The 23184-nt window shown below is 37.1% G+C and overlaps 2 protein-coding genes across 6 annotated transcripts in view; one reads left to right on the forward strand and one right to left on the reverse strand.

Annotated features, from left to right (window-relative positions):
• Clec4d (C-type lectin domain family 4 member D) overlaps window positions 1-21070 on the forward strand; it is a 48428-nt gene extending 27358 nt beyond the window's left edge. For all 3 annotated transcript variants that reach the window (XM_074076141.1, XM_074076140.1, XM_020181309.2), the window contains one exon: window positions 19405-21070. Coding sequence is in view for 1 of the 3 variants with exons in the window: in XM_020181309.2 (XP_020036898.1) it covers window positions 19405-19411 (7 nt within the window). In the remaining 2 variants the exon portion in view is untranslated. The remainder of the gene's footprint in view (window positions 1-19404) is intronic.
• Window positions 13312-19583, reverse strand: Clec4e (C-type lectin domain family 4 member E). Of its 3 annotated transcripts, XM_020181311.2 has the most exons (6): window positions 19314-19583; window positions 18481-18573; window positions 17758-17847; window positions 16398-16549; window positions 15674-15789; window positions 13314-14210 (listed from the first exon to the last, which is right to left on the reverse strand). In XM_020181311.2, the coding sequence occupies exons 1-6, from the start codon at window positions 19348-19350 to the stop codon at window positions 14054-14056; spliced, it is 645 nt and encodes a 214-aa protein (XP_020036900.1). In that variant the 5' UTR covers window positions 19351-19583; the 3' UTR covers window positions 13314-14053. The 3 variants fall into 3 exon arrangements, with proteins under 3 accessions (XP_073932244.1, XP_020036901.1, XP_020036900.1); XM_074076143.1 differs by lacking the exon at window positions 18481-18573 and having other exon boundaries at window positions 13312-14210; XM_020181312.2 differs by lacking the exon at window positions 17758-17847 and having other exon boundaries at window positions 13312-14210.
• Window positions 21071-23184: the final 2114 nt, after the last annotated feature.

Raw genomic sequence — 23184 nt, forward strand, 5'->3', positions numbered from 1 at the left:
CATTTGTTAAAGAGGCTGTCTTTTCTCCAACATATGTTTTTGGAAATTTTGTCAAAAATAAGGTGGGCATTGCTGGGTGAATTCATATCTGGGTCCTCTGTTCTGTTCCACTGGTATTCATATCTGCTTTTGTGCCAGTACCATGCTGTTTTTATTGCTATGGCTCTGTAGTATAGTTTGAAGTCAGGTAATGTGATACCTCCAGCATTGCTCTTTTTGTTCAGTATTGGTCTTGAATATTTATGTTCTTTTATGTTTCCAAATGAATTTTTGGGTAGATTTTTCAATCTCTGTGATGAATGTCCTTGGGATTTTGATGGGAATTACATTGAATGTGTAGTCTGCTTTTGGTACCATAGCCATTTTTGCTATGTTTTTAAAAATTCATTTATTCATATGTGCATACATTGCTTGGGCCATTTCTCCCAGCCACCCCACTCATCCCCTCCTTCTGCCCCTGTTCTGCCTTTTCTCTAATTTTGTTGAAGAGCAGACATAAGCAATAATAAGAAAGACGTAGCATTTTTGCTTGTTGAGATAAGGGTAGCTATACAGACAGATTCCTAGCATTGCTTCCATGCACAAGTGTATTACAACCTGCACTGATTTCATCTCTACCTGACCTCTTCACTATTTCCCGGTCACCTTCCTATATTGACCTCTGTCGTTTTAAGGTTACTATATTACCTCCTCTGCAGTGGGCACGTCAAACACTTTCAAGTTTGGGTTTCCTGCCTATTCCCATTCCTCCCATATGTGCTCCAAGTCCAACAACATTGCTGCATCTGCCCTAGATCTAAAGTCTGCATAGGAGGGAGAACATACGATTTTTGGTTTTCTGAGCCTGGATAACCTCACTCAGAATGATATTCTCCAGTTCCATCCATTTACTTGCTAATGATAAGATTTCATTCTTCTTCGTGTCTGAGTAAAACTCCATCGTGTATAAATACATTTTCTTAATCAATTCATCAGTAGTGGGGCATCTGGGTTGTTTCCATAACTTGGCTATTGTGAATAGGGCTGCAATAAACATGGGTGTGCAGGTGCCTGAGAGTAACTTTGTTGCACTCCTTTGGGTACATCCCCAGGAGGATTGCTGGATCTTGGCAGATCTATGTTTAGATTTTTAAGAAGCCTCCATACTGTTTTCCAGAGTGATTGCACCAGCTTGCATTCCCACCAGTAGTGTACGAGGGTTCCTTTATCCCCACATCCTCGCCAACACCAGCTGTTGGTGGTGTTTTTGATAATAGCTTGTTTTTGATTCTACCAATCTATGAGCATGGGAGATCTTTCCACCTCTGTAGTCTTCCTTGGTCTCTTTGTTCAGGGGTTTGTAGTTCTCCCTGTGGAGGTCGTTCACATCCTTTGTTAAGTTTACTCCTAGGTATTTGATTTTTTTTGAAGATATTGTAAATGGAATTGTTTCCATATATTCTTTCTCAATTTGTTCATTATTGGTGTATAAAAAAGCTAATGATTTTTGTAAGTTGACTTTTTATTCTACCACTTTGCTGTAGCTGTTTATGATGTGTACGAGTTTTTGGGTAGAGTTTTTTTGGTCTTTAAGGTATAGGTCATGTTGTGTGCAAATAAGGATATTTTGGCAGTTTCTTTACCTATTTGTATTCCTTTTACTTCTTCTTATTGATAATTGCTCTGGCTAGGAATCCCAGTACTACGTTGAATAGAAGTAGGGATAGTGGTCATCCTTGTCTCCTTCCTGTTTTTAAGGGAAATGGTTTCAGTTTTTCCCATTAAGATGTTGGCTATAGGTTTGTCAATATAGCCTTTACAATGTTGAGGTAATTCCTTCCATTCCTAGTTTTCTTAGAACTTTTATCATGAAGTGGTGTTGGATCTTGTTGAAGGATGTTTCTGCATCTATTGAGATGATCAGGTGGTTTTTGTCTTTGCTTCTGTTAATGTGGTTTATTACATTTATTGATTTTCGTATGTTGAACCACCCCTGCATCCCTGGGATGAAGCCTGCTTGGTTGTGGCAAATGATCTTTCTGATGTGTTGTTGGATTTGGTTTGCCATTATTTTATTGAACCAGATCTTTGTTTCAGATTCTTTGTATATTTTTTTCTATTTCATTAATTTCGGCCCTTAATTTTATCATTTCTCTCCTTTTGCTTATTTTGGGTTATGCTTGTTCTTGTTTTTCTAGGAGTTTGAGACATAGTATCAGGTCGTTTATTTGAAAACTTTCTGTCTTTTTTAAAATTTCTTTTATTCATATGTGCATACAATGTTTGGGTCATTTCTCCCTCTTTCTCCCCCACCCCCTCACTACAAGGCAGAAACTATTTTTCTCTTTTCTCTAATTTTGTTGAACAGAGAGTATAAGCAATAATAGGAAGGACCAAGGGTTTTTGCTGGTTGAGATAAGGATAGCTATACAGGACATTGACTCACATTGATTTCCTGTGCGTGGGTGTTACCTTCTAGGTTAATTCTTTTTGATCTAACCTTTTCTCTAGTACCTGTTCCCCTTTTCCTATTGGCCTCAGTTGCTTTAAGGTATCTGCTTTAGTTTCTCTGCGTTAAGGGCAACAAAGATGTCTTACCTATCCTCACCCCTCCCTTGTGTGCTCTCGCTTTTATCATGTGCTCATAGTCCAATCCCCTTGTTGTATTTGCCCTTGATCTAATGGCCACATATGAGGGAGAACATACGATTTTTGGTTTTTTGAGCTGGCTAACCTCACTCAGAATGATGTTCTCCAATTCCATCCATTTACCAGCGAATGATAACATTTCGTTCTGCATAAAATTCCATTGTGTATAGATACCACATTTTCTTAATCCATTCGTCTGTGCTGGGGCATCTTGGCTGTTTCCATAACTTGGCTATTGTGAATAGTGCCGCAATAAACATGGATGTGCAGGTGCCTCGGGAGTAACAGTCTTTTGGGTATACCCCAAGAGTGGTATTGCTGGATCAAATGGTAGATCGATGTCTAGCTTTTTAAGTAGCCTCCAAATTTTTTTCCAGAGTGGTTGTACTAGTCTACATTCCCACCAACAGTGTAAGAGGGTTCCTTTTTCCCCGCATCCTCGCCAACACAGGTTGTTGTTGGTGTTGCTGATGATGGCTATTCTAACAGGGGTGAGGTGGAATCTTAGTGTGGTTTTAATTTGCATTTCCTTTATTGCTAGAGATGGTGAGCATTTTTTCATGTGTTTTCTGGCCATTTGAATTTCTTCTTTTGAGAAAGTTCTGTTTAGTTCACATGCCCATTTCTTTATTGGTTCATTAGTTTTGGGAGAATTTAGTTTTTTCAGTTCCCTGTATATTCTGGTTATCAGTCCTTTGTCTGATGTATAATTGGCAAATATTTTCTCCCACTCTGTGGGTGTTCTCTTCAGTTTAGAGACCATTTCTTTTGATGAACAGAAGCTTTTTAGTTTTATGAGGTCCCATTTATCTATGCTATCTCTTAGTTGCTGTGCTGCTGGGGTTTCGTTGAGAAAGTTCTTACCTATACCTACTAACTCCAGAGTATTTCCTACTCTTTCTTGTATCAACTTAAGAGTTTGGGGTCTGATATTAAGATCCTTGATCCATTTTGAGTTAATCTTGGTATAGGGTGATATACATGGATCTAGTTTCAGTTTTTTGCAGACTGCTAAGCAGTTTTCCCAGCAGTTTTTGTTGAAGAGGCTGCTATTTCTCCATCGTATATTTTTAGCTCCTTTGTCAAAGATAAGTTGCTTATAGTTGTGTGGCTTCATATCTGGATCCTCTATTCTGTTCCACTGGTCTTCATGTCTGTTTTTGTGCCAGTACCATGCTGTTTTTATTGTCATTGCTTTGTAATATAGTTTGAAGTCAGGTATTGTGATACCTCCTGCATTGTTCTTTTGACTGAGTATTGCCTTGGCTATTCGTGGCCTCTTGTGTTTCCATATAAATTTCACAGTAGATTTTTCAATCTCTTTAATGAATGTCATTGGAATTTTGATGGGAATTGCATTAAACATGTAGAGTACTTTGGGGAGTATCGACATTTTTACTATGTTGATTCTACCAATCCATGAGCATGGGAGATCTCTCCAATTTCTATAGTCTTCCTCAATCTCTTTCTTCAGAAGTGTATAGTTTTCCTTGTAGAGGTCTTTCACATCTTTTGTTAGGTTTACACCTAGGTATTTGATTTTTTTTGAGGCTATTGTAAATGGAATTGTTTTCATACATTCTTTTTCCGTTTGCTCATTGTTAGTGTATAGAAATGCTAATGATTTTTCTATGTTGATTTTATATCCTGCTACCTTGCTATAGCTATTGATGATGTCTAGAAGTTTCTGAGTAGAGTTTTTTGGGTCTTTAAGGTATAGGATCATGTCATCTGCAAATAGGGATATTTTGACAGTTTCTTTACCTATTTGTATTCCTTTTATTCCTTCTTCTTGCCTAATTGCTCTGGCTAGGAATTCCAGTACTATGTTGAATAGGAGTGGAGATAGTGGGCATCGTTGTCTGGTTCCTGATTTTAGAGGGAATGGTTTTAGTTTTTCTCCATTAAGTATAATGCTGGCTGTAGGTTTGTCATATATAGCTTTTATAATGTTGAGGAACTTTCCTTCTATTCCTAGTTTTCTTAGAGCTTTTATCATGAAATGATGTTGGATCTTATCAAAGGCTTTTTCTGCATCTATTGAGATGATCAAGTGGTTTTTGTCTTTGCTTCTGTTAATGTGGTTTATTACGTTTATTGATTTTCGTATGTTGAACCACCCCTGCATCCCTGGGATGAAGGCTACCTGGTCGTGGTGAATAATCTTTTTGATGTGTTGCTGAATTCGGTTTGCCATTATTTTGTTGAGGATTTTTGCATCAATGTTCATTAAGGAGATTGGCCTATAGTTCTCCTTTTTGGAGGTGTCTTTGCCTGGTTTTGGGATAAGTGTAATACTGGCTTCATAAAATGTGTTCGGCAGTTTTCCTTCCCTTTCTATTTCATGGAACAGTTTAAGGATGGTTGGTATCAGTTCTTCTTTAAAGGTCTGATAGAATTCAGCAGAGAATCCATCAGGTCCTGGACTTTTCTTTTTTGGGGAGACTCTTGATTGCTGCTTCAATTTCATTTTGTGTTATAGGTCTATTCAGGTGATTAATTTCCTCTTGGTTCAGTTTTGGATTATCATATGTATCTAGAAATCTGTCCATTTCTTTTAGATTTTCAAATTTATTTGAATATAGGTTCTCAAAGTAGTCTCTGATGATTTCCTGGACTTCCATGGTGTTTGTTGTTATCTCCCCTTTTGCATTCCTAATTCTACTAATTTGGGTTTTTTCTCTCCTCATTTTAGTCAGGTTTGCCAGGGGTCTATCGATCTTGTTTATTTTTTCAAAGAACCAACTTTTTGTTTCATTAATTCTTTGTATGGTTTTTTTGGTTTCTATTTCGTTGATTTCAGCTCTTATTTTTATTTTTTCTCTCCTTCTATTTGTTTTGGGATTTGCTTGTTCTTGTTTTTCTAGGAGTTTGAGATGTATCATTAGGTCATTGATTTGGGATCTTTCAATCTTTTTAATATATGCACTCATGGCTATAAACTTTCCTCTCAAGACTGCCTTAGCTGTGTCCCATAGGTTCCGCTAGGTTGTGTTTTCATTTTCATTGACTTCCAGGAACATTTTAATTTCCTCTTTTATTGCATCGATGATCCATTCTTCATTAAGTAATGAGTTATTTAGTTTCCAGCTGTTTGCATGTTTTTTGTCTTTACTTTTGTTGTTGAGTTCTACTTTTACTGCATTGTGGTCAGATAGTATGCACGGTATTATTTCTATTTTCTTATATTTTCTGAGGCTTGCTTTGTGCCCTAGGATATGATCTGTTTTGGAGAAGGTTCCATGGGCTGCTGAGAAGAATGTATATTGTGTAGAGGTTGGATGAAATGTTCTGTAGACATCTACTAGGTCCACTTGATCTATTGCATATTTTAGATCTTGGATTTCTTTATTGAGTTTTTGTTTGTATGACCTATCTATTGATGATAATGGAGTGTTAAAGTCTCCCACAACCACTGTGTTGGCGTTTATATATGCTTTTAGGTCTTTCAGGGTATGTTTGATGAAATTGGGTGCGTTGACATTGGGTGCGTACAGATTGATGATTATTATTTCCTTTTGGTCTATTTCCCCTTTTATTAGTATGGAATGTCCTTTATCTCGTTTGAGCAATGTAGGTTTGAAGTCTACTTTGTCAGAGATAAGTATTGCTACTCCTGCTTGTTTTCGGGGGCCATTGGCTTGGTAAATCTTCTTCCAGCCTTTCATCCTAAGCATATGCTTATTTCTGTCGGTGAGATGAGTCTCCTCTAAGCAACAAATTGTTGGATCTTCTTTTTTAATCCATTTTGTCAAACGGTGTCTTTTGATGGATGAATTAAGTCCATTAACATTAAGCGTTAGTACTGATAGGTATGTGGTGATTCCTGCCATTTAGTTATCTTAGTTGTTTGAAGGTTTGATTGTGTGTACCTAACTTGATGTTACTCTCTACTGTCTTGCTTTTTCTTATCCTGTGGTTTGGTGCTGCCTGCCTTTTCATGGTTAAGTTGGGTGTCACTTTCTGTGTGCAGGATCCCTTGCAGAATCTTTTGTAATGGTGGCTTTGTGGTCACATATTGTTTTAGTTTCTGCTTCTCATGGAAGACTTTTATTGCTCCATCTATTTTGAATGATAGCTTTGCTGGGTAGAGTATCCTGGGGTTGAAGTTATTTTCATTCAGTGCCCGGAAGATCTCACCCCACGCTCTTCTTGCTTTTAATGTTTCTGTTGAGAAGTCTGCTGTGATTTTGATGGGTTTACCTTTGTATGTTACTTGTTTTTTCTCTCTTACAGCCTTCAATATTCTTTCCTTAGTTTCTGAACTTGTTGTTTTAATGATGATATGTCGTGGAGTAGTTCTATTTTGATCTGGTCTGTTTGGTGTCCTGGAGGCCTCTTGCATCTGTATGGGAATATCTTTCTCTAGATTTGGGAAATTTTCCGTTATTATTTTGTTGAATATATTACGCATTCCCTTCGCTTGCACCTCTTCTCCTTCTTCGATGCCCATGATTCTCAAGTTTGGTCTTTTGATGGAGTCAGTGAGTTCTTGCATTTTCAGTTCATGTGGGAGGTGGGTCTTCCCCCCTCTCCTCTGAAGTTCTCCTCCCACTGCCACTTTCACAAGCTTTCCTGCTCCTGCTTACTGGGCAGTGCTGCTGCTCCTGCCGGCCGCCATGTTTGTTTACAGTTCACGTGGGAAGTGGGTCTTCCCTCCTCTCACAAGCTTCCCTGCTCCTGGTTGCTCGGCGCGCGCCCCGCTCCCACCAGAGGCTCTCTGGCCCGCCCGGCTTGTTTGTTTACAGTTCCGGGAAGGATTCCCTTCCCCCAATCTTCATCGCTCAGGGCGCCCCACCCTCTTTCCAGCATGTCTTAACTGTTCTTATTGCTTATTACTCAGTTTCTTTTTTTTTTTTCCCGGGTGGAGGTCAGTCTGTCCAGGGGGCTATGCTGCTCTGGCCCAGGCTTGTCTGTGGGGGAACCGCGCCTTCCCAAGCCATATGGGCGCCGGCTACTGGCGGCCCCGGGGGCCCTCCTCGTTTCTCCGTTTAACGTGAAGTGGAGATTTTCTGCACTGGCTGGAGATGTGGAGGGGTCAAAGTTGTGCCTTTTCTCAGTGATTATGCCTGCAAAGTGTGTCTCCAGCGTCTCTCCAATATTTCACTATAGGAGGGTCGCTTTCTGCTTCCTACCTCTAGCCGCCATCTTGGAATTCTTTCTTCTTTTTTTTTTGTTTCTTTCCTGTCCTCGTACCTCCCTTGTGTGCTTTCACCTCATCATGTGATCAAAGTCCAATCCCCTTGTTGTGTTTGCCCTTGATCTAATGTCTGCATATGAGGGAGAACATATGATTTTTGGTCTTCTGGGCCCGGCTAACCTCACTCAGGATTATGTTCTCCAGTTTCATCCATTTATTTGAGAATAATAAGATTTCATTCTTCTTCATGGCTGAGTAGTATTCCATTGTGTATAAATACCACATTGTCTTCATCCATTCATCAATAGTAGGGCATCTTGGCTATTTCCATAACTTGGCTATTGTGAGTATTGTGCAATAAACATGGATGTGCAAGTGCTTCTGGAGTAACCTGTGTCACATTTCTTTGGGTATATCCCCAAGTGGTATTGCTGGATCATACAGCAGATCTATGTTTAGATTTTTAAGAAGCCTCCAAATTTTTATCCAGAATGGTTGTACTAGTTTGCAACCCATCAGCAGTGTATAAAGCTTCCTTTTTCCCCACATCCTCGCCAACACCTGTTGTTAGTGGTGTTTCTAACGATGGCTATTCTAACAGGGGTGAGGTGGAATCTTAGTGTGGTTTTGATTTGCATTTCCTTAATGGCTAGAGATGGTGAGCATTTTTTCATGTGTGTTTTGGCAATTTGAATTTCTTCTTTTGAGAAAGTTCTGTTTAATTCACTTGCCCATTTCTTTATTGGTTCATTAATTTTGGGTGAATTTAGTTTTTTGAGTTCCCTATATATTCTGTTTATCAGTCCTTTGTCTGATACGTAGCTGGCAAATATTTTCTCTCACTCTATGGGTGGTCTCTACAGTTTGGAGACCATTTCTTTTGTTGAGTAGAAGCTTTTTAGTTTTATGAAGTCCCATTTATCTATGCTATCTCTTAGTTGCTGAGTTGCTGGGGTTCCATTGATGTCCCTTTAATATGCACTCATTGATATAAACTTTCCTCTTAGGACTGCCTTTGCTGTGTTTCATGGGTTCCAGTAGGTTGTTTTTTAATTTTCATTAACTTCCTGGAACCTTTTAATTGCCTCTTTTATTTCATCAATGACCCATTGATCATTGAGATTCCAATTGTTTGCATGTTTTTTACTGTTCTTTTTGTTATTGAGGTTTAGTTTTAAATGCATTATGATCAGATAGAATGCATGGTATTATTTCTATTTTCTTATATTTGCTGAGGCTTGCTTTGTGCCCTAAGATATGATCAATTTTGGAGAAGGTTCCATGGACTGCTGAGAAGAATGTATATTGTGCAGAAGTAGGATGAAATACTCCGTAGACATCAGCTAGGTCCATTTTATCTATGGTGTGATTTAGTTCTAGGATTTCTTTACTGATTTTTTGTTTGGATGACCTATCTATTGGTGATAGGGGTATTAAAATCTCCCACTACCACTGTGTTGGAGTTTATATATGTTTTTAAATCCTTCAGAGTATGTTTGATGAAAGTGGGTGCATTGATGTTGGGTGCATATAGGTTGATAATTGTTATTTCCTTTTGGTGTATTTCCCCCTTTATTAGTATGGAGTGTCTTTCTTTATCTCATTTGATCAATATGAGTTTGAAGCCTATTTTGTCCAAGATAAGTACTGCTATCCCTGCCTGTTTTGGGGGGCCATTGGGTTGGTAAATCTTCCAAGTTTTCAGCCTAAGCCAGTGCTTGTTTCTGTTGATGAGATGGGTCTCTGGTAAGCAACAGATTGTTGGATCTTCCTTTTTAATCCAGTTAGTCAAACAGTGTCTTTTGTTGGGGTAGGTAAGTCTGTTAGCATACAGTGTTAGTATTGATAGGTATGTGGTTATTCCTGTCATTTAGCTGTTTTTGTTGTTTAAGGGTTTGATTGTGTGCACCTGATCAATCTTACTCTCTACTTTCTTGTCTTTTCTTTTCCTTTGGTTTGGTACTGCCTCTCATTTCATAGTTTTGTTTGCTTTCATTTTCTGTGTGCAGAATCTTTTGAAGAATCTTTTGTAGTGGTGGCTTGTTTGTCATATATTGTTTTATTTTCTGCTTATCATGGAAGACTTTTATTGCTCCACCTATTTTGAATGATAGTTTTCTGGGTAGGGTATCCTAGGACTGAAGTTATTTTTATTCAGTGCTTGGAAGACCTCACTCTATGCTCTTTTTGCTTTTAAGGTTTCCGTTGAGAAATCTGCTGTGATTTTGATGGGTTTACCTTTGTATGTTATTTGTGTTTTCTCTCTTACAGCCTTTAATATTCTTTCTCTATTCTCTGTGCTTGTTGTTTTAATGATAACATGTCATGGGTTAGTTCTATTTTGGTCAAGTGTGTTTGGTGTCCTGTAGGCTTCCTGTACCTGAATGGGCATAGTTTTCTCTTGATTTGGGAAATATTCTGTTATTATTTTGTTGAATATATTATGAATTTCTTTTGCTTGCACCTCTTCTCCTTCTTCCATGCCCATGATTCTCAGGTTTGGTCTTTTGATGGAGTTGGTGAATTCTTGTATATTCCTTTCACAGGTCTTGAGTTGTCTGACTAACAGCTCTTAAGTTTTTCATTTACTTTCCATTTTGTCTTCAAGTTCTGAGATTCTGTCTTCTGCTTGTTCTAGTCAGCTGGAGTGGCCTTCCATTGTGTTTTGTATTTCTGTTTCATTCTTTTTTCTGAGGTTTTCCATATCATGGTCACTTCCTCTTTAAAATTGTCAATTTTCTTCTTTAATTTATTTATCTCTCTATTTGTATTGTCCTCTGTTTCACTTTGGCATCTATTTAGGGCTCCTATGAGTTCATTTATTTGTTTTGGTATCTTCTCATATTCTTTATTTTTTTGCCTTGGAAATTTTTTCATACTCTTGTACGGTTTGGTTGACCATGTTTAGTAACATTTCCATGAAGTTCTCAGTGTTTACTTGCAGGATTTCTTCTTTCAGAATGTTCTTGTGGGCTTCATTGTGTTCCTTGGCATAGTTTATCTTTGTTTTGTTTGAGTCTGTAACTGGCTATCTGTTTTCTTCATTTCCCTCTGAATCCTGTATTAATTTATTTTTGGGGGGAGAACGGTTTCCATCCCTTTTTTGTCTTCCCATCACTCCACTTGGTACTGTGTAACTATGTTCTTGATAGGCTACTGGTGGTTTCTGTTACCTGTTTTTTTCCCCTTGGTTTAACTTTGTTTTGTGGTTGTGTTGAGTTTTAAGTTAGTGTATGTATGCTGTTTTTGTCCCTGGTCTGTGTGTAACTTAGTATTAGCTAACTCACAATAGTAAAACTAACAAAACAAAGAAAGAAAGAAAAAATAAAAGAAATCAACAGGGAGATGTGGTGGACACACAAACAGAGAACAAAACAAACAAACCAATAAACATATAAAAAATTCCACATTTGGAAACAATAGAATTTCAGTCTTAGTAGTTCTGGTGTTATTTCCTTCAGCATCCAGTCCTGGTGTTGGTATTTATGCAGAAGCTCTGTCTTAGTCTCACTAGGTAGTTGGGGAGACTCACCAGTTTTTTTCCTGTCATTCAGTGGCAGTTTATTTAGGATTTTTGCTCAGTTTTCATTAAGAGATTGATCTGTAGTTCTTCTTTTTGGATATGTCCTTGTCTGGTTTTGGGATGAGTGTAATACTGGCTTTACAGAATGAGTTAGGCACTGTTCCTTTCCTTTCTATTGCATTGAAAAGTTTAAAAAAAGTGTTGGTATTAGCTCTTTAAAGGTCTGGTAGAATTCAGTGGAGAATCCATCAGGACCTGGGCTTTTTTTTTTTTTTTTTGGGAAACTCTTTATTGCTGCTTCAATTTCATTGCCTGTTACATATATGTTTAGGTGGTTAATATCCTTGGTTCAGTTTTGGATGGTCATAAGTATCTAGAAATTTGTACTTTCTTCCAGATTGTCCAATTTATTGGAATATAGGTTCTCAAAGAAGTCTCTGGTGATTCCCTGGATTTCCTTGGAGTTTGTTATCTCCCCTTTTTCATTTCTGATTTTACTAAGTTGGGTCTTTTCCCTCTTCATTTTAGTCAGATTTTCCAGGGGCTTGTCAGACTTGTTTATTTTTTCAAAAATCAGGGTGGTTTCATTGATTCTTTGTATGGTTTTTTGCTCTCTATTTCATTAATTTTGGCCCTTATTATTATTTTTTTTTATTTGTCTCCCACTTGTTTTGGGTTTTGCTTGTTCTTGTTTTTCTAGGAGTTTGAGATGTAGCATTGGGTCACTTTTTTGAGCTAGCCCCACTATCATAAAAAATATAAAATTTAAAAATCCTGAAGCATAAAGGTAGAATTTGTGGATCTTTACTAGTGACTTCTGAAGTTCACAGTTAGGAAGCTTTCGCTGGGTTATCAATTACATATTGGTGCTTGGTAATCTAGAATCTCCAAGGGGTTGGGCTGTTAAGATGTGGAAGACTGCCAAGTTCTAAGTCACTATTTTAAGAAATCTACCAGCCAAATGGCTCAAGGGTATAAGGGTATAAGGGTTCTTCTTCTTCTACAGAAGAAGAAGAGGTAGCACGGAATACAAAATCAGGGTGCTTTTACAGAATTTTACAGAATTGTATTTCTCTAATGTACCATAAGAAGCTTTTCAATAGCTATTTGGAGGAAGGGCCCATGCTGGGCATTTTTCCCTAGGAAAATTCATCTGATGAGAAATTGCGTTTACAAGAATTTGTTTTTCCTGCAACCTTGAGTAATGCATCTGTAGGTAGACCTATATTCTGCAAGAACTGGTTGAGATAGGTTTGTTTCCTGATTCTTTGGCCAGACTTCCTTTTCCTTCTTTCAAGGCCTCACAGATTTCTGATTTTACACCACCTACCTACGATCTTTCCATCTGACTGCTTGCATTTCCTTCTATCCCTGATCATCTTTTGGAAATATTTCTGGTGACAAACTTAGATCAATTCAGCATATTGATTGAATTTGCTTTTTTTGCCCTGCACTTACAATGTCAAATGATTTGTGCTTTTTTATTCCAAATCTCATCTTCACAGCAAGTTGGGCTCATGACCTTTGCACTCAAGAAAGATTCATTTACTAGTTTTCTAGCTTTTTTTATTCCAAATCTCATCTTCACAGCAAGTTGGGCTCATGACCTTTGCACTCAAGAAAGATTCATTTACTAGTTTTCTAGCTGTATTTGGCAAACCCATAATAAGTAGAAACAACTTTTTCTTTCTGCTCTTGCAGTTGCTCGTGTATTGCAAGATTTTCTAACTAAGTTTTGAAACTACTGTGTCTTATGAGAGGAACTAAGCTATTTGGCATAATGAGCCTAGACTTTACCAGTGGCTCAGTCATTCCCCAGTGCTTTGGTTTTGAGAGTTGGGGAAACTCTGAGAACTTAGAAGAATCAAACTCAGGAATCCAGAGTTGGTTGGTTGGCTGAGGGGCTGAACGTAAGACCTGTCTGCAGCTGGGTGAACTAGATGCCTTTGAGTTGGAGTTTTTGTCACAAACTGAAATGTAAATCAGCCCTAAATAATCAAAACACTTTATTTTATTTTTCTTTTTTAATAGGAACTTTCTGAAGAAAAAGTGGTATGTAAAATATTTGATATTTAAGACAATAAAGTTTTTATCATAAAAAAAACTCTTTCTGGGTGAGCAGTAGATCCAAATTGATATGAGTACCCATTAGAAGAGAATGGAGCCAAAAGGGAGAACAGGAATGAGTGGACTAGATTACAGTCATTTGGAGCATTTCCCTAGTGAGGTGCAGTGAGGGCCACACCAGTCTTCTGAGCAGGAACAAGTTTCATGACTTGCAAAAACTTCTTCATCAGTGTATGGAGGCACAGGGATGATATATGCTTGGTCAGGAGAAAAAACCAATATAAGAAGGGAAGACAGATATTTCAGAATTTAGAAAGAAGAGGATGATCAGGTGATTATTCAAAAGCACTTTCTAACATCCTCTTCTTTGCTGGTCTCTGTACTTGCTCTGTGTTCCTGTCCTTTCAAATAAATACTCACAAATGAGGCAAATGTATTGAAAGTAAGTATCCATTCGTAGAATTTGTTAGTTAATAGCTTTGTAAATTCTGAGGAGGACCTTAGATTAATGTAGAGAATAAAATCATGAATTTTAGCACTGAAAACTACTTATTTTTATTTACATCAGAGTAACAAATACTCGTGAAGTCTTTATGTCAGTGAATATTCTTGCACGTTATTTATAAGTGTGGTCATCCTCTTGTTGGTTTCATTTACACAACATGGGTCATGCTTCTTAATCTAAGAAATTTTTCTTAGTCTGAAATACCTATTGCAGGCATTTCACAAATCCAAAACATATTGAAGAAACAGGATATATCATTCCAATTTTTCTTTGGATTTGAAGAGTCCCTTATGGTGGCACAATCCTCCAGCAGAGCTCTGTTGTTGGGTTCCCCTACATCCCAGAAGCTGAAAAAGAGAAACATGGTGGGTGTTATATCCCAGAAAGAAGAGTTAAACTGACCTAATACAGGAGGCAAGTTACATTTGTGTTATTTAGCTTCAGAACAATTATTATGGTAGTACTGGGGTGTGAAATCAGGGATTGCTAATGAGTGCTCTACCACATATGCCATGCCTCCAGCCCTTTCTGTTCTGGTTATTTTTGAGGTAGGGTCTCACTTTTGAACCAGCCTAGATTGTGATCCTCTTATTTTAGGCTTACTGCTGTCACGGGGCCACCACACCCATCCTTTTATCTGTTGAGACAGGGTCTTGTGAACTTTTTGCCTGAACTGTCTTGGAACCCCAATCTTTCAAATGTGAGTCTTCAAAATAGTTAGGAGTACAAGTGTGAGCCACTGGGGCCCAGCTTTAACTTCACAACAATTTTGTGAGTGAGAAATAATTATCTTCATTTTGTCAATGAAGGAAAGGAATCTCAGAAAAGTTAGGCCAGTTGTCTAAGTAATGGAGTTTGTGTATTTTGAAGTTAACTATATCTTCCTGACTTGCTATTCTGTCATGTGCCTTTGTGGTTTTAACACAGCATGAGAAGTCATGGGAAGGATTGACAAGCTGATGGATTTATTTCCTATCTCACATAACACATGGTTCTCTATTCTGCACAGAGCATGAAATTACCTTAGGTGCATGCTTCACTATTATAGTTCTGTAGTGAAGCAAGTTTCTTGAGAATCTGGACTACGCTCTTAGAACTGCTGCTTATTAGCTGGGAAAGTCATTTAATTCACCTGACCTTTAGTTTCCTCAAATGCTAAATGAAGATTAATAGCATTGACATATCTCAGAAAGGTGTAATTTCCATAAAGTGAAATAATTAATGAGGAAAACCTTCGAAAATCATAATGATTCAAGGTCACTACTAAGAGACTTTATCAAGAGGTTTCCACATTTACAAAATATGAATGTACTGTTTTTCTTAAATTACTATTTTTGATAATACTCAGCACTACTCTTTTAATGTTCTACATTTTTTTGGCACTTTTGAAGTTGAATCAGGGACTTTACCATGTCCTCATCCCTATTCACTTTAGTTTATTTTTCACATAGGGTCTCTTCTTTTTGCCTGGGCCTCAAACTGTGATTTGTTTTTTCCTCCCATCTAGCTGAGAATTGCAGACATGAGCAACCATGCCTGGCTTCTGCTCTTTATTTAAAGTTAACTGTTCTTCAATTCTAATCCCCTTTTCATTTTCATCTATTATTTCTCCTTTATTCTTGTGATAGTCTCAGAAAATGGGAGACATAGGAGCTCATTTCTTTTTTCCTCTCTTCAATACTAGCTATTCCCTTTCTTGTATTAATACTACCAATAGATCTCACATAAGAAAATGAAGTACCTAGAAAGCCCTTGAACAGTGGCCCAACTTTGGGATAGTGTTACAAGTTTCCTGCAAGAAGGTACTTACCTCAGAGACTCTGTGAAAGGAGTACCATCTACCCATTGCCACTGACCCTCAGTCACACGGTCAGTCAGGCCAATATAAAACTCTCTCTTTCTAGGTTTTGTGTGGAAAAGGAATTCCTGTAGAAGATAAAGGAAATCCTTTCAGTTCCAAAGAGATGGTTGAAAGTAATTGTTCTTAACAGAGGTAAACTAGGAACTAGACTAGAAATGATAGAAAAAGGGCTTAAAATTGTAAGAGCATTAAAGATTATTTACTAATTCTTTTCTATGGTAAACTATGCATAAAATTAAACTGAAAATAAATAACTTTCAACATAGGAGATTCACCATAATTCATTCAAAGTTTATCTTGTGCTATTGGTAGTCAAATTTAATGTATCTATCTAGCAGAAAGCATTATTAACCACAATTTAAATAATGGAACAATCACTGCCTTCTTTCATATGATATGTTCATAAGTAAAAGTCATTCTAAAACTAACTCCCAGTCTTCTTTATTCACCCTGCCTAACTAATGATGGAACTTTACATGGATATTGCCTTTTTTGTTAAGTTTCCTAGTAATAAAGATAAAATAAGTAGTGACTTATAGAAATAATAACATGAATTTCAGTTCACTCATTTAACAAATTGTGGGTGAGGGTCAAACAGTGCAAATGTATGGGAAAGGACTGGATCATGTGAAGAACATGAAGCCAACACTAGAGAAACTTGTACTCCAGATACCTGCTCCTCTTGGGTATTGATAACCACCAGATGAGCCCCCATGCCTGAGCAGTTGTTTAAACTTAATGTCCAGGTCATGGTGTTCATAGAAAAGAAGTAACAGCTAGATTGAAAAGGTTCCCAGTTCAATGGACAGCAATTCTTGACTGAACCTAGGAGAAGAGAAGCTTCAATGAGTATCTCTGGTGAACTGAGCCACAAAATATGCTTCTTTTGATCCCATGGAATCCAACATTTATAGTCAGAAGACTTGCAATCCCTTGTTCATGCCACTTACTCTTACCTTCTAAGACTTCAAGTAATTTCAATGTCAGTAAACATAAACTGCAGTTTTCTCGTCTTTTGAACATAGCTTTTATTTTTTAGAAGTCAGTACCAGTGGATACAATGATATATGGAATCTATCTCAGTTATGCAATAGACATGGAACCCAATTTTCTATTTTGAGATTGCCAAGCTCAGAAAACGAATGTTATGAATTACCTCTTGGTGATTTCCAAGCAAACCTCTCTCATATTGCCTAAACAATGTATTCTGAACCAGATCTCTGAATCATGCTGTAAAAATGGGCTAAATTTCTTAAAATTATGAAATCTCAGACTTTGAGGTTTATTAAAAATAAATGGCCTGTTTTTTCATAATTAATGGTGTAGAAATTATAGCTCACAGAAGCAGTACTGGGGTTTGCACTCAGGGCCTCATGCTTGCTAGGCAGGTGGGCTCTACCAGCTAAGCCACTCCTCTGCCAGCCTTATTTTTGTGTGTGTGTGTGTGTGTGTATGTGTGTGTTTGTACATGTTTCTGAGATAGGATTTTGCAAAATATTTGCCCAGGATGGCTTTGAACTTCCATACTCTTGAACTCTGCCTCCTGAATAGCTATGATTATAGGTGTGAGCCCCTGGCACTTAGTCTTATGAAGCATTTTGATAAGATTTGGAACAGGGAAGTATACAAGAGCATTTAGAGTATATTTTTGAGATATTTTCAAATTCTCTATTCTGTAGGTTTTTTTTTTTTGCCTTCACCTTATTTTGGAGCACATTAATGATGAAAAACATACACTCCTAGGAATAATACCTTTCATTTTCAGACTCACTATTCAGACATATATCTCAAATTCATTTCAGCAGTTTCCTATAATATCCTTGAGTTTTCCTGTCCAAATGCTACTTGGATTTCTAAAGCTTGTTCTTCAACTGTAAATACTTCTTCATTATTCTGTACACAGACTGGATTTTACATTTTGCTTTGAAAATTAAGACTTAATCCAATTACACTTTTATTATCCCAAAGTCAATCTAGAATCCAGAAAAATGTTGATATATAAATTTTGATGTTTGACTTTGAGGACTGTATACCTGACTCATCATTGTAGCATGAGAGCTCTTTGAGACTTTCATGTGGTTGAAACTTTTTCTTATCACAAGTTTGAAAGCTGTGATATGTCACTGTAAGAGAGAAGAGGGACTGTTAATGCTCATTATTCTTTTGTTGATAAAAACCTATTTTGTCAGTTTAATGCTCATAACAAAAGTACCAGTAATTACATGATGCTTTCTTGCTATCTACTTTTCCTTCCACAAGCAAGACAATGTGATTCACTTTCTCAAAGAAAGAAGAGGGTATTCACAGTTCATGGTTTTCATGATTTATAAAGATGAATGTACTGTTTCAGACTGAAAGGCTCAGGGAAAACAACTATATTTATATACCCTCATATACCAAGTTTATCTCTCTCTAACCTTCCAAAATAAAGTTTGTTGTATCTCTGGTCCTTAGCAGTGAGTTCAAGCTCCAAGATAATCACTCACAGAGAAGCCTGCATTAGTGATAGGCATATAAAGAGAAGAACTCAAAACCACCAAGGAGATGAAAAATGTCCAACATGAAAAATGTGTCAGAGGTCACTGAAATTTGGTAATGGCTCTGCACTAGTTGGGATTTCTAACTTGAGGAATAGCCTGGAGATTAACAAGAGAAAATGTGGAATAGAAAGACCTTTTGTACGTGAAGAGATGCCAAAGACAGCAAAGAAGAGTTTCAACTAGAGCATTAGATTGAATTTGACCTTCAGAACCCACCAACACATCTGGTGATAAAACAGACACTGAGAAGCAGGGTGGAGGCCCCAGCCACAGTCCACAAGAACCACTGGGAAGAGAAGCATCCTCCCTCTGTAGAAAGAAAGACACAAACACAGTCAGTCTTCCCAAAGTGAGATGCAAAATATATTTAAGAAAATCTTCTAGAATTATTTTTTTTCCACTCACATTGTCTATATTGAGAAACCCCCAATTTTCAGCATGCATCAGAATCACCTGGAGGGCTTGTTGAGACACAGATTGCTGAGTTGGGCCCCAGAGTTAACAAGTTAGTAGCATTTGTGTGGAAGCAACCCATTTCCAGGGGCGACTGATGCTGCTGGTCTGAGGACCACAGTTTAAGAACCACTAATGTGATTCATTGTGATTTTAACTCTGATTCATGACCTCATGCTTTTTCCTTTCTATTTCTCCAATTTAAAAAGGTACTTTCACCTCTTAAGGCTTTTTTCCCCTCCCTCTTTCTTTGTCTTTCATCCCTTTCCCCCTCTCTGCTTTTATGTGTCTCTCTTGACTTCTGTTCAGTGTCTCCCTTTTCAAGCTCTTTGTAAATTAGTCAGGTGAACATTAACAATCATGTAGTAGTTTCTTCCTCCTCCCAGTACACATGTTAACAGAAAAGGAAAGTGAGTTCTTCAGAAGTGAAGTGAAGTGCTTAGAGTGACCCAGCATATCACAGAAAAGTAGAAACAGTAATCTGGTTGCTTTCCCTAAATATGTTTTCTCTCTCTCACTCTTTCTTTTTCTCACCATATTTGTCACCTGTTCCAATAAGAGATCTATGAAAGAAAAAGAACAGTTGCAAATTTTACCTGTACATTGGAATACAGATGATTTAGATGGATTCATTTTTTTTCTTTCTCTCTCTCCCTCTCTCCTTTCTCTTTCTCTTTCTTTTCTCAGGTTCTGAGTCCAGGAGTATATGCTTGGTAAGATTCCAGGAAAAATGAATCTTGAAAGATGAACACTTCATCTGCTTTCAGAAAGTTCAATTCTAACAAGACTAAGAGTGTTAGCTCATTCTGTAGCTGTGCGTTCAAGTCAGGACTTCCCATCTTGCATAGAAGAAGGGGGTGACTGAGCAAACTGCCACTCCTTTCTTACGAAAACAAAGTGAGGAAACGATGAAATGGTAACCACAAACACAAGTAGGCTGACCAGGGGAAAATATGAGAGGCCTATTTTGATGGATGCAATGTCTCACTTTCTCTAAGGTCTAAATCATTCCCACTTTTTCCTCGACGCTGTTGAGCTCATCTCTTTTTACTAATTCCACTTTTGATCTGTATCATGTACACATTTGTTCATTGAAAAGGAGACTGAGATCTAATACCTGACAGCACTTAGCATGGAGCTGGACACAGTGTGCATTTATGACTAAGCAACAAGAATTTCCTTCCATCTTTTATTTTTTCCTTCTTCATTTGCAGCTGTCAAATATGTAATGTCATGGATTTATATCCCTTTATCAAACCACTAGGTTTTTACACAGGTCTGCCTTAGCTGACCATTCTTGATAAACACAGCTGCCTTGAAACCTAGCTCAATTTGTTCCAACATCACACAACTTCTGGAGTTTTAAAGACTCAGCAGTTATTCAGATTTATTTGGGAATTTTTGGTTCTATTATTGCAATGTACAGCAGGAGAAATGGATTTGAATGTTGGAAGAACAAACTTCAATTAGACATTAGAATGCCATGCTTCTCTGGAATATTATTTAGGTCTGTGCCATTTGCTTTCTTAAAGATACTTAAAGAAAAGATCACACTAGTCTCAGCTGTGTTAAGTTCACAAGTGTTAAGAAGCAGAAGTATCATATTCATGACTTTCAATCCCCATAATTTGATGAATCAGACATTTCATGTGTTAGAAAATAAGTTTGGACTCATGGGGACTTTTTACTATTTTAAAAGGTTGGAAAATTTCCTCTACATTCCTCATTTTGTAGTAATATAGATTTATTAAAATGTTTGAAAATCTATATGTGAATTGCTGTGGTTTGGGTTAGTATTTCTCAGAATGTTTCTATAAAGGCTTGTTCCCAGGGTGGAGGTTTTAGGAGGTACTGTGGACCTTTAAGAGGAGGGTTTTGTGGGATGTCCTTGGCTTCATTGGGAGCATGACCTTGAAGATTTTTATGACTTGGTCCATCTTTCTGCTACCTGGTCACTGCCATGGTGTTACCTCATCTAAGGTCGAAGCTGTCGGTTGGATCAGAACCATGAGCAAGAATAAATTTTTCTTTATACTTCATAAGTGACTGTGTTAGGCATTTTATTATAGTGATGGAAAGCTAAATCATGTATGTGAATTCTTCAATATGTAATATGTGTGTTATTAGCAAATGCCTTTTAACCAGTAAAAAGAGAGAAATTATCTAGTAGTTGAGTTACGAATTAGTAAACATGACTCATAATTATCACAGTCCATTATGGTTTTTAATTATAATCAATAATTAACATCAACCAGTAATAATAAATGTTATGTTAACTCATTGTTTGTCAATATGAAGTAGACTAGATATAAATACATGAGTATTTTGCTGGTCAAAATACATATATTTTGTATTATTTGTGTCATCTTTTTAAGTATATAAATTAATGAGATTCACTGTGCTACTTCTATTCATGCATAAAAGTTCATTAAACATATTCACCTACACTTTTTCTACCCTCAACACATCCCCCTGCACCCTTTCCAGTCCCTAGTAATCAACCTTCTACTTTCACTGCTAATATTATTATTTGAACAAACTGTTATCTGTGAGACTAATTAAGAATAATATAATTTAAAAAACTTTGCCTTCAATCATTCCTTCTCCAGGGTGTTTCCTTCATACAATTTCATGTTTCTGACCTGTGTCATTTTTCTCTGTCTAAAGAACTTTTAACATTTCTTATAAGGCAAGTCTACTGGCAAGATATTCCATTCTATATTTGTTTATGTGATTAAAGACTTAATCTTAATCTTAATCTTAAGTCTTTCTCCTTCATTTTTAGAAGATAATTTTTCAGGGTACATAAATCTAAGTTGTGGGCTTTTTCTTTCAATATTCAAAGCTGAATGTCACTCCACTTTTTTCCACCTTGCATGGTTTCTGTGCAAAAGTCAGACATAATTCTTTTATTTGCTTCCTGTAGGTAAGGTTTCCCATACTTCCCAGCTTCTTTTGTAATTTTTTTCTTTGATTTTCTGCAGTTAGAATATGTGTATGTATGTGTACATATGTTTACTCACATTTATATTTGCATTATCCTGTTTGGTGTTCTCTGAACCTTATGTGTCTGTAGTTTGGTGTCTGACATGAATTTGGGGGAAATTCTCAGTTATTGTTGTTTCAAGTATTGTTTCTCTTTCTGGTATTCCCACAATGTGCATTTTGTACTTTTTGTAGTTATCCATCAGGTTAGAATATTCTACGTTTTCAGTGTTTTTTTTTTTTCTGTGTACTTTTCAGTCTTGGAGTTCTCTGTCGAGATTACCTTAAGCTCAGAGTCATGTACTACTAAGCCTATCTGAGGCATTCTTCATTTCTGTTAGTGATTTTTTTTTCAATCTCTAGTATTTTGGTTCTTTACTAGAATGTCTATCTTTCTGGGTTATAGTTCCAATCTGTGCTTTGTGGTGTCTGCTTTAGCCTTAGAGCCCTTATTATACTTGTTCTAAATTTCCTTTCTGATAAGCCATCATCCCTGGCATATCTGACCCTGGTTCTAATGCATGCTGTTTCTTCAAACCATATGCTCTTCCTTTTTATTCCTTATAGCATTTTTGATCATTAGACACAATATTTTGTGTAAAAGGAACTCCTGTACACAGGTCCTTAGTAATATAGTGGCAAGGTGAGGGAAGGGAAGCACTCTATAGTTCTATGATTAGATGTCAGTCTTTTGGTGAATCTGTGCATCTGGTCTGTGAACTTCAGAAACTTTTCTCCGTTTTCTTCCCTAGGTAGGAAAGGAGGCTAGAATGGACTGGAGTTGATATTACCCATCTCCAATGTGGAAGGCAGGAAGGGGCTGTAGGTAGGTATTTCTGCTTGTCCACATGGAAGGCAAGACCTAAATATAATTAGACATTTTCCTTCCCTTGGTCAGTTGGGCTCTGATAAAAGCCAGGGGGGTTGGTGTAGTTAAGTAAGTTCTGTGGAAGCCAGACTTTTTAAGAAAAACAGAATGCTCTGGAAAATTTCAAAATGGCTCTTTTTCTTCTTTTCTTGCCAAAAGCATGAGGGGATTTTCCTTTATATTTGTTGGAAAATATGGTAAGGCTCTTGGAGGTAAAACTTATAAAAGTGGAGGCAGACTCTCTGACTGAGTCTTTCTGTAACTTTTATCTTTCAGGCTTGATTATATTGACCATCCAGCAACTGAGCAACCACAGTTCAGGTTTTCCTATTCTAGCACTTTTTTGTGGTTTTCAGATCCAATTAGATATGATTCTCTGTATTACCTTTCTGTCTTCCAATTTTATTACCAGTGGTTTGCCTTGTGATTCCCTTGGCCTATGGATCTAAACTTTGTTGATTTCTCAGTTTATTCAGCTTTTTACTTGTTGGGACAGAGTGGCAATTTTTGGCTTTTTATGTGCCAGTCAGACACCAGAGCTCTTCACAATACATACTTAGAAAATCATTTGATATTTTAGTATAATGTAAAATAATTAATCATTAGACAAAAGT

This window comes from Castor canadensis, chromosome 6, assembly GCF_047511655.1.
Source record: "Castor canadensis chromosome 6, mCasCan1.hap1v2, whole genome shotgun sequence".
Taxonomy (NCBI): domain Eukaryota; kingdom Metazoa; phylum Chordata; class Mammalia; order Rodentia; family Castoridae; genus Castor; species Castor canadensis.